Source organism: Chlorocebus sabaeus, chromosome 7 (genome assembly GCF_047675955.1).
Source record: "Chlorocebus sabaeus isolate Y175 chromosome 7, mChlSab1.0.hap1, whole genome shotgun sequence".
NCBI lineage: Eukaryota > Metazoa > Chordata > Mammalia > Primates > Cercopithecidae > Chlorocebus > Chlorocebus sabaeus.
The window spans coordinates 110,049,900-110,067,627 of NC_132910.1; the positions used below are offsets into that span (position 1 = coordinate 110,049,900).

Consider the following 17,728-nt stretch of genomic DNA (forward strand, 5'->3'; position numbering starts at 1 on the left):
TTTCTTCTTTTCAAGGCAGGTTGCCCAGGCTACTCTGTTGCCCAGGCTAGAGTGCAGTGGCACATTCTTGGCTCACTGCAACCTCTGCCTCCCATGCTGAAGTGATCCTCCCATCTCAACTTCCTGAGTAGCAGGGACTAAGGCTCACACCACCATGCCTGGCTAATTTTTGTATTTTTAGTAGAGACAGGATTTCACTGTGTTGCCCAAGCTAGTCTCGAACTCCTGGGCTCAAGTGATCATCCCTCCTCAGGCTTCCAAAATGCTGGGATTACAAGCATGAGCCATCGCGTCTGGCCAGAAATGATTTTGGAAAAGGACTTAATTATCTTTAACAATCAAATAATTATTATTAAGGAAAAGGACTTAAGTGATGGCCTAGTCTAACCTAATAAAACCTGTAAACAAATAAAATTTATTGTATGATGTGGTGAAGATAGTTTGCTAGAGATTGCAGATGATAGAATGACAATATTGGCTTTTCTATTTTCTTCCTCTTACATGACTTGGCTCCTAATACTTGAAACTTGTGTATTACTATGATATAAAGAGGATTATAAATGGAACAAGAATTTCCATAGGAGTCCGTCACAGTGCCTAATTAACTTGGAAAAAATTGTTCAGTGAAATAGTTTTTTGGTAGAATTTTAAAGCATTTTTTCTTAAAGATAAGTTTATTAAATATGATTGACAAAAATTTTAATATTAGGCCAGTGGTGGTAGCTCACACCTGTAATCCCAGAATTTTGGGAGGCGGAGGAGGGAAAATTGATTGTGGCCCTAAGTTCAAGACCAACCTGGGCAACATAGCTAGACTTTGTCTCTACAAATATAAAAAAAAATTAAAAAAAAAAGGCATATATGGTGGTATGCACCTGTAGTCCCAGGTACTTGGGAGTCTGAGGTAAGGTAGGAGGGTTGCTTGAGTCCAGGAGTTCAAGACTGCAGTGAGCTGTGATTGTGCCGCTGTACTGTGGCTTGGGTGATGGAGTGAGACCCTGTCTCTTTAAAAAAAAAAAAAAAAAGTTAAGTCCTGAATGGGCAAAAACTGGCAGCCTTCCCTTTGAAAACTGGCACAAGACAGGGATGCCCTCTCTCACCACTCCTGTTCAACATAGTGTTGGAAATTCTGGCCAGAGCAGTCAGGCAGGAGAAAGAAAGGGTATTCAATTAGGAAAAGAGGAAGTCAAATTGTCCCTGATTGCAGATGACATGATTGTATATTTAGAAAACCCCATCATCTCAGCCCCAAATCTCCTTAAGCTAATAAGCAACTTCAGCAAAGTCTCAGGATACAAAATCAATGTGCAAAAATCACAAGCATTCTTGTACACCGATAACAGACAAACAGAGAACCAAATCATGAGTGAACTCCCATTCACAATAGCTTCAAAGAGAATAAAATACCTAAAAATCCAACTTACAAGAGATGTGAAGGACCTCTTCAAGGAGATCTACAAACCATTGCTCAATGAAATAAAAGGGGACACAAACAAATGGAAGAACATTCCATGATCATGAATAGGAAGAATCAACATCGTGAAACTGGCCATACTGCCCAAGGTATTTTATAGATTCAATGCCATCCCCATCAAGCTACCAATGACTTTCTTCACAGAATTGGAAAAAACTGTTTTAAAGTTCATATGGAACCAAAAAAGAGCCCACATTGCCAAGACAATCCTAAGTCAAAAGAACAAAGCTGGAGGCATCACGCTACCTGACTTCAAACTATACTACAAGTCTGCAGTAACCAAAACAGCATGGTACTGGTACCAAAACAGAGATATAGACCAATGGAACAGAACAGAACCCTCAGAAATAATACCACACATCTACAGCCATCTGATCTTTGACAAACCAGACAAAAATAAGAAATGGGGAAAGGATTCCCTATTTAATAATTGGTGCTGGGAAAACTGGCTAGCCATATGTAGAAAGCTGAAACTGGATCCCTTCCTTACACCTCATACAAAAATTAATTCAAGATGGATTAAAGACTTAAATGTTAGACCTAAAACCATAAAAACCCAAGAAGAAAACCTAGGCAATACCATTCAGGACATAGGCATGGGCGAGGACTTCATGGTTAAAACACCAAAAACAATGGCAACAAAAGCCAGAATTGACAAATGGGACCTAATTAAACTAAAGAGCTTCTGCACAGCAAAAGAAACTACCATCAGAGTGAACAGGAAACCTACAGAATGGGAGAAAATTTTTGCAATCTACTCACCTGACAAAGGGCTAATATCCAGAATCTACAAAGAACTCAAACAAATTTACAAGAAAAAAACAACCCCATCAAAAAGTGGGCAAAGGATATGAACAGACATTTCTCAAAAGAAGGCATTTATGCAGCCAGCAGACACATGAAAAAGTGCTCATCATCACTGGCCATCAGAGAAATGCAAATCAAAACCACAATGAGATACCATCTCACACTAGTTAGAATGGCGATCATTAAAAAGTCAGCAAAAAGCAGGTGCTGGAGAGGATGTGGAGAAATAGGAACACTTTTACACTGTTGGTGGGACTGTAAACTAGTTCAACCATTGTGGAAAACAGTGTGGCGATTTCTCAAGGATCTAGAACTAGAAATACCATTTGACCCAGCCATTCCATTACTGGGTATATACCCAAAGGGTTATAGATCATGCTGCTATAAAGACACATGCACATGTATGTATATTGCGGCACTATTCACAATAGCAAAGACTTGGAATCAACCCCAATGTTCATCAGTGACAGACTAGATTAAGAAAATATGGCACATATACACCCTGGAATACTATGCAGCCGTAAAAAAGGATGAGTTTGTGTCCTTTGTAGGGACATGGATGCAGCTGGAAACCATCATTCTCAGCAAACTATCGCAAGAACAGAAAACCAAACACCGCATGTTCTCACTCATAGGTGGGAATTGAACAATGAGATCACTTGGACACAGGAAGGGGAGCATCACACACCGGGGCCTATCGTGGGGTGGGGAGAGCAGGGAGGGATAGCATTAGGAGATATACCTAATGTAAATGACAAGTTAATGGGTGCAACACACCAACGTGGCACATGTATACATATGTAACAAACCTGCACGTTGTGCACATGTACCCTAGAACTTAAAGTATAATAATAATTTTTTAAAAGTTCATGTTAAAAGGGAGGAAAGAAATACTTTTGTGAATGAGTGAGGTGTCACATTAACAAAGAGAGCTTCACTGGAATTCTCTGTTCTTGATTCTAGTTTGCATATCCCTATGTCAGAAACAATAAATCTTCTCCGGTGTTAACATGGGAATTCACCACAGATAAGGCAAAGGTGCTATGTCTGTGTTCACTCATGCAGAGTTCTCAGGAGGAATGAGCTTTCAGTAGTACATCAACTGAAATCAGTTTACCGTAAAAATAAAGTCTTAAGTTGAGTATCTTTTTCTTAAAACATTTAGAATAAGTTGATTTGAAAATTTAGGAAAATAAATACACTTTTTAGGTGAAAAAAGAGTTTAACCTAAGCAATTTGTGAAGAGAATTACATGTACATGCATTTTATACTTCTTTGGGACATTTCTATAGTTTGCCACTGAGACATTTCCCATCCCTACTGGAATATTCTCAAAGTTCACCTGAGGATGATTTAAAATAACCTAACAGAAAACTCACCCATGCTAATAATTCTCCTTTTCTTACATCATTAATTTGAAAATATTATGTTAGAATTTTCCAGAAAAATCTATGACTGAAACTTAAGAATTTGCATGCTTTCTTGTCATTCTGTGGAAATTATTAAAGATAGTTCACTTTCTCCAAGGTGTACATTTTGTAATTGTTTTTAATTTTTATTTATCTGGAAGTTTGGCTTATGTTCCCAATTCATATTACTTAAATCTCTGAGGTTGTCCTCATTGATTTTTTTTTCTTTCTTTCTAGTTTTGGCAAGCGTTCTGCAGGAAGTTTTAGGCGTGGCTGTGAATGCATTGTTTTAGAGCCTTCTGAGATGATTGTGGTAAGAGTATTACTTGTGAGGACTATTTTTCTCCTGAAAAATTGCATGAAATAAAGGCATTTTTACAAACTACTTATAATATTAGATTTTTGTTGAATAGAAAATATTGTATATTTTCTATAACATTAGATATATTTATTTCACAACTTTTTATTATGAATTTGAGTTCATAATCATAATATTTCATTATTTACAGGATTCAATTAAATGCAAAAAAATTTTAAAAAGTACAAGTAGCTAAGTGTTTGGTTTTTGTACTTTGTAATTCAGTCTATAATAATGCCATTTAATTGAAATTTGGGGAGAATCTCTTGATTGCAGGATTTTAGCTCTCCAAGTTTTGATTGGTTTGAGTGACTTACTTTAAATGAATCACTAGGTTTGCTGGTGTGAGAACAATTTTGGAATCTAAACATGCCTCCACTGTGAGTGTTTGTGAGGAATAACCAAATGGAACTTTGTTTACTGTTAATTCATTCATCAGAGTTTCTAAGATGTTTTAAATGAGGAATTATTTTTTAAACAACACTATTTTTAAAAACACAAGAAAATCACTTGAATTCTTTGAAGTAATTAAAAGGAAATTTGGGGACTATTATGCTGGTTAAACACTCTGTTGACATCTTTTCTCTCTTTTTAGTGGAATTTTGTGACTTAAAAATTTATAAAGAGAGATTATACATGGAACGTATTAGTAAAATAGATATTAGCAACCTTGAAGCTTAAAAACCAAACCTGTCATACTTTTTTCTTACTGTATAAGAATGATTTTAAGATAGGATAATATGTACCCTTTAAAAAAATTAGTCACAGAAATAAGATGAGGTGGAAGGGGAGTTTCCCAGTCTAGACATTCAGTAGATATTCTTACTGTCCCCATCCAGCATCCTAGCTGGGAAGGAAGATCTTGTAAAGTAAATGATAACCAAATAAAGATGACGATGGAAACTTTATTCACATTTAGTAAAGTATTTGATAAACAATTGTAGGTCTGTTTTCAGAGAAGATGTAGGGTTTTTCCCTGTGATGTAGGAGAGGAATTCCGTCAGAAATGAGAACTTCCTCATCAAAGCTAGCAAACTTTTTGTAAAATTTACTGAAATATTTGGTAAAGTTTTACAAAATGTACTCAAGTGAGAAAGTAGCATAGTTATGAGTAAGGATTTAGGGTTGGGAAGAATGTGGGCAGCTATAGAGCACTTTCCAACAGTAGATAGTCAAGATATTTCCTTGAGATTTTGCCCTCTGTTAATGCCACTTTTAGTTTTCTCTGAAGGATTTTTAGTCTTTAAAATTGAGTATTTTATACTTGCTGATACTACATGAACTACTAGGTTTGCTGGTGTGAGAACAGTTACATAACCTAAACATGCCTCCATTATGGGCAGTCACATGAGGAATAACCTAATGTAACTTTTATTCCCTGTTCATTCATCAGCATTTCTAATTTTTTCTTTTTTTTTTTTTCTTTTTTTTTTGAGACAGAGTCTCGCCCTGTTGCCCAATTTGGAGTGCAATGGCGTGATCTCAGCTCACTGTAACTTCCACCTCCTGAGTTCAAGCAATTCTCCTGCCTAAGCCTCCCGAGTAGCTGGAATTACAGGCATGTGCCACCACACCCAGCTAATTTTTTGTATCTTTAGTAGAGATGGGGTTTCACCATGTTGGCCAGGCTGATCTTGAACTCCTGACCTCATGATCCACCCGTCTCAGCCTCCCAAAGTGCTGGGATTACAGACGTGAGCAACTGTGCCTGGCCTAAAATGTTTTTAAATGAGGAATTACTTTTAAACAACACTATTTATAAAAAAAAGAAACTGAAGTCACGGAATGAAAGTAGAAGGAGAAACCCTTGCATAACCTACCGAAGCCATTCTGTTAGCAGTGTTTGAGTCATTTGGAGGTTTTTACAGATTTCCATCAGTTTTTTTTTGGTTTTCGTTTTTTCCACGTTGCTTAAGACAGTGTGGCAGTTGCTTTCATAATGTGTGGTAATGTATCCTGTGAGATCTTTCACTAATAAATCAGTACAAAGACTGCTGAAAATATCCTTCCCTTTGAAACTACAGGAAATTCAAGAGTTACCCATATTGTCCTAAGTGGAACTGAAAATGCCTCCTCATAAAAGAAATGTTACTTAAAACCAATTAGTTCCAGAGAAGTTCAGAGACACTTGAAGTTTGTCTAGATAGTTTGTCTACAGATGTCCTTTGCAAGATGATTGAATATGGGTTATCTGTAAGTTTCTTTCTGTATCTAATATTAATAGGAAATGTTGCATTTGGAGAAATGAAATTTTGGGGGGTTTTATTTCAGGTGGACTATATGGATGAAAATGAAGAATATTTTCAGCGTCAAGCTTCCCATAGACAGTCTCGAAGGAGATTTAGAAAAATCAACCAGAAGGGTGAAAGACAAACAATTATTGACACTGTGGATCCTTATCCCATGGGCAAACCTCCTTTGCCTAGAGGCTATCACACGGTAAGTTATACAAGTGTAATCATTTTATTTATTTCTAGTTTTTTTGTTGGGGTTTTATGAAAAGATGTTTAAATTTTCAATTTTTGACAAATCTTTTCAATGATATATATACACACACATTAAATATACTTATTTATTTTTGTTATGTTAATATAAAATAAATTTATATATTATTTAAACTTATATTTATTAAAGAAATAGTAGATTTTTCTGGAAGCAAACATGATATGATTAGTTTTTAAAAGACATTGAAATAAGATGTCCACAGACTTTGCTAGCTCCTTTATTTCTTAAGTTGTTCTCTGAAGATCAGCTTTGTGATAAGCCCATATAATTGTAATTGGAGTATTTTAAGTTGTTTTACCTTAATCTAACATTTTAGCCCCCTCCTGTGCACTCCACCCTTCACTCCCAACCCGAATGGCTGCTATCTATTTAAAAGTAGATATGTAAAAATTGCATTATTTTTCATAGTTTTTTATACCATTGTGAGAATATCTGAGATTTATTTTTTTAATGCAATGAAGTAAGAATAATTTGAAATAATGCTTTTTAAAATCTCAATGTGAAGATGCCTTGAAATATTTCTAATAGGTTCAAAGATCCTCTTAAAGGCAGGCAGACATAACCCAGTTGATTGTCATTTATTTCATAAAAATTGATAAATAAACTGCTTTTTATGTTTGAGGAAACCAAGACACAGATAATGAGTGCTTTGTTTAAGACCTCAATAAAGTCACTTTAAAGCCTTATTTTTCTTATTCCTTTGTTTTTTCAAGAGCAAAGCAGCTTAGATTCCTGGATGGGTCATAATAATGTGAAAGATCGTTTATGCATGTAATACCATTAAATGAGTGGTTATTTTATGTATAATTAATTTTAAAATAAAAATGTAAAAAATAAAAATAGATAATTAACAACTGTTTTACATTCCCCAGTTGTTTACGGTTTTTTTTCCTGCAAATAAGTATAAATACAAAATGCATGGGAAAATGTATATAGACTTACAATTATTTACTCAACTTTTAATAAGTTTAAGTGATATATCTTATACCCACACTTCATATATTCTATTTCTTAGAGAGCTCTTTTTATTTAAATATTTAATGTGGTTTTAACCACTAGCAATCTGACTACTCCTCTTGCTACCCATGAAGTATTTTAGTTTAACATGAATTTCATAGTTGAATCATTGCATTGAGCTCATTTGGAAAGGACTGCTTTTTGCTCATCACAAAGACATCTTTGTCTATTGGAGAGACTTAGTATTAAAAAAACCATGAAAGGTTTTTTGTTACCATTGTCCATAAAAGAAGGTAATGTTTTTGGGGTTGATGTAGCATTATGGAAGAAGGAAATATGTATTAAAAATAGTTACACATATTAATAGTACAACACAGATAATATTTTAGCCTAGCATTAATATTGCTAATTTTTTTCTGCTTTGGAATTGTTTTTCCAGTTTAGTTTTCAAACTAAAATAGTCAGTGGGAGTATGGATTATTTAAAATGTAGTGCTAAAGTTGGTTTGTTTGTTCTTATAGTCGTATTTGTCACACTTTAGTTGGGTGGGCCATTTGATAACTGTCACCCCCACCCCCCACCGTGATTCCTCTTTTATGGAAAACTTCTTTCAGTTTCCTTACACTGCTCCCGTTTCATTATTTGTTTTAAAAAATATATTTCTTTTATTGTTACAAGATTTTTTTTTTTTTTTTTTTTTAGTGGATTTTTAAGAATGTCTTACCTAGCCAGCAGATACTTTTAGGGAAAATTCAATACTAGGGTGAAAAATTTGGCTTGATTACTAATGGATCTTATACTGGTTTATTAATGTGTGACATGTGGCATTAGTTTTACTAAATGAGTTAAGATTTGCAACAACATGGTCATAAGGATTGCATCCTTTTTGGGGTGTAAAAATGACGTAATTATATTTATTTTACATAAATACATAATTTTAATGTAGGAAGATTGCAAAATTTTGTTTTGTATATATGATACCACATAGTAAAAAGAATTAAATAGAAATTATTCTTTATTACCCCTACATCATATTTACTTATTTTTAACAGAAATAGTTCTCTTTGAAGGAAATTGACTAATAGGGAAGGACTGAGGGTGAAAAGTTTATTTAAAGGAATTGCATGATCAACTTCACAGGTGATTTAAAGTGATTGCAAGTGCATTTCAAGTGCATGGCTAAAGAACATGGGAAGCATTATACATATAGCTGATTCTGTATGATCATTCTTAACTTAATTTTAACATTATCTTCATTTTGGCAGATGTAATATAGCATGTCTGATAATGTTCATCTTTTCCTTTCCTCCTTTATGGCACTCATTTCATTTTGGCTCAAAGGAATGCACTAAATCTCAGGTATTGTAATTTGTGTGTGGTCTCCTGACACTAACCTAAGTTTATGTGTGAATTTGCACTGTTACTAATGAATTTATAATATTGGTATGTTGTGCTTGGTCTTGTCCTTCTGTATTTTGCCCTAATTTACTTTGAAATTATCAGTGGTTTGGGTGGTAGAATAGGCTGCTTGATCTATGCAGACCTGGGGATGGATTGTCCATGTTGAAGAAAGAATTCAAGTGCAAGCTACTTATTTTTAAAAATGAATGGAGCACTTAAAAAAATGAATGGAACACTATTCTTCACTAATCTGCTTTGCAAATAAAAAAATGAAGAGAGAAACGCAGGCAGACATAAAGGATTTTTTTTCCTTTTTATGTGAAAGCTTATGGGAAATTCATTAGAAATTTACATTTTAAATACTATAGATGAAAACTTTAAAGTTCAGGAATCCCAATGGGAGAACATTTTGGGAGGCTACTGGTAAAATTTCAGTCAGATTTTTTTTAAAAAGCTTAGTTAGAAAGAAAACAAAGTTTAAAATCTCTTTGTGTTTTCTTATTTGCACTTTATTTTTAACAAGGTTTCTTGCTTTTATTTCATTCTACATTTTAATTGAGGTCTGTAATAATCTCCTTGGTCACTTCTTTCATGCTAGTACATGACTAAGTACTATACTAAGTACTAAAGTACATGACTAAGTACTGTACTAAGTACTAAAATCTATGATTTTCAGTGTGAGTTCTTTGAAAATCTAGATTACATTTGGGGTTATCAGGGAATTTTGAGTCAAGGAAGAAAAACTGATTTATTCCTGAAAACTAATTGGTTAAGTAACTAGTAGCATTTTGTGCTTGTGTTTTATCATTGTACAGGGAAAAGATCATGAATAATTTATTCATTTTGGGGAAATCTATCATCTATATATCTTTGGCTGTTAGAGTAACTTTGCCTAAAAGTATGAATTTTATGTATAAGTTTCCAAATTAAAGTAAGACAGTTCCTTTATGTTCTATACAAGAGAGTACGTGTTAGAATGCCACAGGTGTCATGATTGCTGTATTGGTTTTTGGAAACACTACTAATTTTTAAATGATGTGATAAATCTAAAACATTTTTATATAATTTAAAAATTTTAAGTTAAATAAAATAATTTTTAAATTGTACACAGTTTTATGTACATCAGTGTTTTCAGCTTCTCTCTGAAAAGAGTACACTTAACATATAACATAATATTTTAAAAGGTAAATCAATATGTAATTGATCTTCCTCTTTTTTTTTAGCATAGATTACCAGTCTAATTCCTACTTAGAACTTGGAATTGAATTTAAAATATGCACTGAGTTATGATGTATACTTTAATGTACACTTTTTAAAATTAGATGTGTTACAATAGTTTAAAATGGATTATAATTATTTTCTTCAAAAACGTGAATACTCATAGTCCATGTAGTGTGTTTTCAGGACATTTTTCAAGGCAAGTGTATGAAGTTTGCGGAGAGAATAGCATTTTAAAATGCAGTGAGAAAGGAAGATTGGAGATGGCTTTCATTAGCATTTTCTTACATTTTGATGAGTAGAGATTGAGGCTGTATTTAAAATTGCTAAAAAATAAGATTTAGCATGAATTTTCAGTCTTAGAGTGAGTAGTTATAGAGGCAGGTAATAAGGTTCCTGGCAGAGGCTGGAAGATTTGGGGTCCATCACTAAAGAGACTATCTGGGGACTTTGGATGGTAAAGTTTACCTTGTCTCCGGGTTCAGAATAGGGCAGGAGAAGAAAAGCTATGTTTGTTTTACCCATGGTTTCAAGCTTTCTCTGTATTGATCAGTAATTTATTCTAGAAGTTTGTGTGGGTAGGAAAATCTGAATTCCATATTAAAAATGGAGAGGAGAGGAAGGACCATTTTAACTTTTACCTTATTGGAGCGACGTGGGAAGCTGGCACATTCCTCTTCCATCATCTTCTATCCCTCCCCTGATTTTAATAAGGAAAAAACGCAGCTCTTCCATTTTTCCAGTTTGGAAAGAGGAAAACTGTACAGAGAAATATTAGACTAAAGATTGAAGAAAACTTGTCCAACTGTAAAGGTTATGTGTCCCAACTGACATTGCATAATTTCCATCCTTCCTAGGCTGGTGGCAATATTAAAATGCTCTCCATGCTTTAAAGTTCTGGTTGACCTCACACTCCCACTCCTGCTTACCCAGAAATACGGCTCCACTTTATACAAATCTGAATCAGGAGAATTTGAACACAGTGTAAATAAAACATATTTGTAAAGTTTCAGTCAGTGCAAAAATTTTAAAATGATGAAAACTCATTGGTTGTGTAAAAGCGTATCTCCCACACATTTTATTAGTAGTCCTTTTCTACAATGTGAAAATACACTCCCGAGTACTGTTTCATAAAGGTACACTGAATTTTCCAGTAGATGAGGCTTAATGTTCTTAGACAGAATGTGCAAAAGTAATGGAAAATATTACATAAGATTAAATTAATATAATGTAAGTTGAATGCCATATAATATTAAACTTTATGGAAATAATTTTTGTTGTAGTCAGTGATAATACAATATTTTTAAAGTGTGGCAGCAAGGTAATAAGATTGATTCATATATGAGGCTTATGAAAAGCAGTCTCATTTTAAAACTAAGGTTATTAGTTTTAAATATATATTATTTAAAACTATATAGTATTTATATATTATACATATTAATATATAATATGTATAATAATATAAGACAAATTCTGTTTCTTACAATGGGTATATAAGATATAACCATTCCTAGAATATATCTTAAATATCTCTGAAGTCACTATTTCTTTTGAGATAGAGTTAAGTTGATTTCTCCTTCAGTTAAAGACTCCTTGGTAGTTTTGGTTCGTTTCAAAAATCATTTAGCTATTGAAACAAATGAAAACATTACAGCATTAGTTTCCGTGATCGTGCACATTTATTTGACATTTAGGCTTTTTGACTTGAGTTATGCTCTTAAATAAGAAGTAGGCAATATTTTTACTCATGTCATGTATTTGCCTTGTCATTTATTATTTATTAGGTGTGACTCAGTATTTGCTACTTAAAATAAGAGGATATGTTTTGGGTAATGTGTCAATGACTTGTATAACTAGTAAATTTCCTAGAATATTTAAGGACTTCAGATTTTACCTTCAGTTTATATGATATCACACCTGGCTATAATTTATATGATGATATTTAAAAATCTGTTTATGTACATATATCTGAAATTATGCAAATACAGAGGAAATTTCTTAGTTCTCTTAACATTTTTTGTCCTTTTAAAACAAATTTATCAAGCATTTGTTTGCTTAATTGGACCTGAAGACTTGTCTTCAATATTATTATCAGTGTCTCTGTGAATTATAATGGGATGGAGTTTCAGGAAATTTGTATATTTTATTTCTTGTATCATAGAGAGAAAAGCTCAATATTTTCATTTATATATTTTTGGTCATTTAACACATATTCATTGAGTGCCCACCATGCTTCAGGTCTGTCCCAGGCTCTAGAGATATAAAAGTCTGCAACACAGGAGAATCTGCGCTCCCTTTGCCCTTATAGTCTCACAGGGAATACAGATAAATAAATGGTACACACCCAAGGCCCCTACAGGAGTCAGGGATGATTTCATGAACCACCTTAATGTCTTGGCTCAAAGAAAGATGTTTTGTACAGAAAGAATCTTACTTGCTCAAAGACTTAGAGGTTGAGTGGTCATAGGGTTTTTGAAAGCCATGTTGAAAGTTGAACTTTTTCATGACTGTAAGGAAGAACAAAGAGACTGAAACAGAGGTGTGACATACTGAGATTTACATTTAAATAAACTACTCTGGCTTTGAGATGGAATAGATTTTGGGGATAGGGATGGTCAGGTGAGACCACAGGACCTGGTTAAGTAATGGAAATGGAAGTGGTGGCTAGAACATGGCAACTGGAGTAAGAATGAAAGGTGAGGGATTTAGGTGGTATTCGGGGGGAAGAAAGTAGAAATAATTTATGTTTCAAAGTAAAACTTTAGCTCTAATTCATTAATTTCTGATGATTTGCTTTATGGGCAGTACTTTCTATTCCAATAGTGTTTAATGACCATACTGTATATGAATATAAATACGTGAGTGAGAGTTTGAGGTAGATTAGTTTCAAGCAGATTACTCTTTAATCCAGGAAAGCTAAATAGAAATGTGAAAACTGAATTAGGTAATAAAGAATGGAAAAGAGGATGTGGAGAGAGTGTTAGAGAGTGATATACATACAAATAAAAACCCCCACAAATTTTACTAAAATTTATTATTTGGATGCCTGATGCTTTATATTTTCATCAGAAGAGTCTTTGGAGAGTGGTGTCAAAAGTATCCTTTGCTTTTCACACCCATTATCAGCAGATTTACTAGTTCCTCTGTACCCTAGATTATGTTGCATTTTAACATCCTACAGAAAGCTCCCTGTGGAAAAGTCTCTGTACAATAGGTGGATGTAACAATACTGTGTTGTGTGCTGCAATTTCTGGCCAAATGCAGCATGTTAAAGCTGCTGTAGTGGTCTCAACCTCCTTGCTTTGGGGGCACTAATTCTCTTTCTTGCAGTTATAATCAGGTATTTATGTTGATTTAATTCATATGGATTGGGAAAGTGCACTATAGCGTATGTACAGAAATTGAAATGTAAATCAGGAAATAGTTTAGAAAATAAAATGATTTCTCATGCTATTAACAGCATGCATTGTAAATTCATGCAAGGCAGTTGAGAATGGTATGCAGTGTGCTGTTTACCCAAGTTTCAGCTTCTGTTGAAGGATGTCTATTTTTATATATTACATCATCTCTGCTACAGAACTCCGGTGTCCACTGGGATTTACTGTTCTTTCATTCCATTTTGAAAGAAAGCTTGTATTGATGTCATAATTGGACCCATCTTTTGGTTGCACTTGGAAATTGAAAGTAATAAGGGTGTTGTGTAGCAAGTCATGCAATATTTCAAGCGATTTATTTGTCAAAAAGATCACTGTCACTTTGTCTTGCCTCTCCTTGTGAATACTGGTGGCTGTCTGTGCTTGTACATGTTTTAAATATACTTGGCTAAAATTTAGCTTTTAATTGCAACAGTGAAGATGCTTTTCATCTTCGACTGTTTCATTTCTTACCATGTGATTTTTTTTTTTTTGTCATGAGATTTTGCAGAGCTACATGCTGATTTAAAAAGTCTCTGTTTTTTTTTTTTTTTTTTTTTTTTTTTTGAAAAATCTACTTTGATATTCAGACCTATTTCCTGCCAGTGCTGAATTGATCTTTTTTCAGTTATCTGTTGTAAGTTGTCTGTTTTCACTGTTTGAAATATCAGGTGATTGGAAATACTATCTTTTGGTTTTGAATGCAGTGTTAAAACATTATTAGCCTGAAATGCCACTCTGTTAGCTGGAAGATATTATTGACCTCTGGACAAAACTCTAGCATTTTATGGAATATATAGATGTTAGGTTTTAAATCACTTGTGAAATAAAATATTTTAATTATTTGTATTAAGATAATTAAAAAAGAATAATGCTATACGTATTTATCTGTATAAAATTTCCCCCTTATTTTCTCTGAAAAATTTAGTCATTTAGTCAGTATTATCAATACTATTTTAACAGCAAACTTTTTTTTTTTAACTGCTCAGGGACAAACCTCCACTTCTTTTGTCCAATAACAGCTTCTTTGAGATATAATTCACGTGCCATAAAATTCACCTGTTTAAAATACGTAAGTTAATTGTTTTTCTTTTTTGGTTAAAGAAACCCACATACCATTAATGTTACCATCTTAACATTTTTATGATACAGCTCAGTAGGGTTAAGTATATTAGTAGTGAACTTTGGACTGACTGAGCATATCCATTTCACAGATGTACTGCCTAGCATCCTTTGTGAAAATTAAAATTACTCATATTGGAAAATATCAAGGCAAAAAAGTAAAATAAAATTACACATAGGCTAAAAAATACCTTTAAAGATATTTTTGGAAAAAGTAATTGTAGAATCTATTTGTAAAACATTACTAAATAATTGTGTTATAGCAATTTCTTTTGGACTCAGTAAATGATCAGATATCCTCCCCCATCCCCTTAAATCTTCCTTTCAAGTGGAAGACAGAAGACAACATATATGGTGCAGTGTATACTGCTGTAGAGATGGGTGCACCAGGGTCTCACGAATCACCGCTAAAGAACTTACTCATATAACCAGATACCACCTGTACCCCAATAACCTATGGAAAAGTAAAAATAATAATAATTAAGTGAAAGACAGGTGGTAGTTGGATGTAACATGACATTTGGAATAGCTGACCTAGGTGAGAAATGGTATGGCAGTAGAGTGGACCAAACCTGTAATATGAATTGCTGATTTAGATAAATAGTGGAGTAATTACAAAGGGAAATATTTGAGGATGAAAAAGAAAATACTCAGGCTGTTTTGATTTTTACTCAGATATCTATGAGAATAGCAATGGTAACCTGTCATCTATGGTTTCGATACAGTACAGAAGGCATTTGAGGGTGTTAGAAAATAAAGTTAAAACCTCAAAACAAGTCGTGACATTTCCCTTTCACCGATTATTAGCACACTTCTTTTTTTTTTTTTTTTTTTGGAGACAGGGTCTCTTGCTCTGTCACCCAAGCTGGAGTGCAGTGGCGTGATCTCGGCTCACTGCAACCTCTGCTTTTCAAGCTTAAAAGATCCTCCCACCTCAGCCTTCCTGATAGTTGAGAATACTACAGGCGTGAGCCAGCACACTCGGCTCATTTATGTCTTTTTTTTTTTTTTTTTTTTTTTGTAGAGACAGGGTTTCGCCATGTTGACCAGGCTGGGTTGAGCTCCTGAGCTCAAGAGATCTGCCTGCCTTGGCCTCCCAAAGTATTGGGATTATAGGCGCCTGGCCCTGTATTTCTTTATACAAAAATTTAAACTGAACCTTTAAAAAATGTTTGAATCATCACGACTTTTGGAACACTTAGGAAAGTTTTTAGAAAAGGATCATTTTGCCATTTGTTAATTTATGAAATAAGCATGTCCCTAACCAACTGGGATATAGAGAATACTTGAGCATCATTGATATTCTTGATGTCCTTTACAATGGGCATTTTTGAGGAGCACTTAACAGCTCAGTTTAAAAATTACTCTTTAGTATAAACTTTTGCCTGTCTTTAAGTATTAACTTTGGTTAGACTAAAAGAGTAGCCAGCTATTCTGCAAGCAGATTAAGTTGTCAGTCAGAGGGTTCTGCTCTGAAGTGGGTGTAAACAGGAAATCTAAGGACAGTTGATAACTCTGCATTCTTTCACATCAGCTAAGAGAGGCTGATTGTTTTCTTGTTGCAGCAGTTTTCAAACAGTTTAACCTCTGGACTCCTTTAAACTTCTAAAAAAATTTTTTGGCTCTAATGAGTTTTTGTTTCTCTCTATTACTATTTACCACATCAGAAATGAAACAGAATTTTGAATATGTATCCATTGATTAATTTAAAAATAGTAATAAGCCCATTACATGAGGGTTTCTAAGGGGAAATATTTTATAAAACAAAAATTTTTAAGGAGAATGATAGTGTTTTATACTTTAGCAAATACGTTTAATATTGGTCTAATAGACAGTTGGATTCTCATATCTGTATTCAATCTGTTGTGATAATGCTGCTCTGGTTGAAGTATGTAAAGTATAAGAAGAAAATCTGACCTCACATGCATAGGTAGTTGGAAGAGGAAAGAGTATTTTAACAGCTTTCAAAAATAGTTGTGGATGTTCTTTGAAAGACTGCACCAAAATTTGACCAGTAGTGGTTTCTTAAAGATCAATAGCAATGAAGAATTTAAAACCATGTTAGTGTAACTTGCCTTATTCTCTTTTATTAAAACCCATTGGTCTTACTTGCACATGAAAGGATCTTTTTACTTATGCATACTTTTGTAACATCATGCATTGGTCACTAGGTTAAACAGTCTTCTGAATTTTGGCACATTATACAATATAAAGAAAAGTCACATTTGTTAACATCACCACAGATCTCATAAAGAAAGTGCCTTAATTATTAAGAAGCTGTCAAACTGTGTTAGATATGTTTTTCAAAATTCTTTTAGTTGAAACTTCAAATTTTATCATTAGCAAAGTACTATAAGCTATTTTTCTTCAAATGACAAGCTCATTTTGTTCATTTTTAGAAAACACCTGCCAGATACCCAAGTCCGAATAACCGTAGTTTTTTTTTTTATTATTTGTTCTTTCAAATGAAAATGTTTTTCTGTGAAAAAAGGGGCCAGTTCACTCACGACTCAAATAATTGCACATCTTTTCCTTGAGACAACCATTGTACATTGTAACAAAAGTGCTTTATGCAGACTTCTCACTTCATCATACAGAATATTAAAAGGATGTATACTAATGGGTGGAGATTTAATGCAATTAATTATTACTGCTTTATCAAGGACACTTTAAAGTAATACTGCATTTTCTTTTTTTGCCACTGTGAGTGGTGGTAAAGAATATGAGGACCATATTGGTAATGACAGTAGTTACACATTAGTAGTGATACCAGTGTCCTGATATATGCTAAGACATCAGTCAGGTTTTACCCATTTTTGCTTTTGCACATCAGCACAGTGAAAAAAGCAAATAACATTTTAGTGTCAGAATGAAAACATAGTTTGACTTTATGAACTCCTTAAGAGCCTTGGGGATCCTCAGGGGTCCTGAGACCATACTTTGTAAACTAGTCTCTTATAGCTTTGATTCACTGGTTCTTCAGATTTTATTTGCATAGTATAATAGAGTTCTGCAAATAAACAGAACCAGTGGAGTGTTAAGGGAAGGAGACGTTAAGGAATTG

The 17,728-nt window shown here is 33.7% G+C and overlaps 1 protein-coding gene across 11 annotated transcripts in view; it reads left to right on the forward strand.

Moving 5' to 3' along the window:
- Positions 1-17,728, forward strand: part of RAPGEF2 (Rap guanine nucleotide exchange factor 2) — a 258,238-nt gene that overhangs the window by 134,951 nt on the left and 105,559 nt on the right. For 9 of the 11 annotated variants that reach the window (XM_037993381.2, XM_037993390.2, XM_037993368.2 and 6 more), the window contains 3 exons: positions 3,928-4,003; positions 6,320-6,487; positions 8,852-8,869. In XM_037993381.2, the coding sequence (XP_037849309.1) occupies positions 3,928-4,003; positions 6,320-6,487; positions 8,852-8,869 (262 nt within the window). The remainder of the gene's footprint in view (positions 1-3,927; positions 4,004-6,319; positions 6,488-8,851; positions 8,870-17,728) is intronic. The other 2 variants (XM_037993370.2, XM_037993393.2) reach the window with 1 other exon arrangement.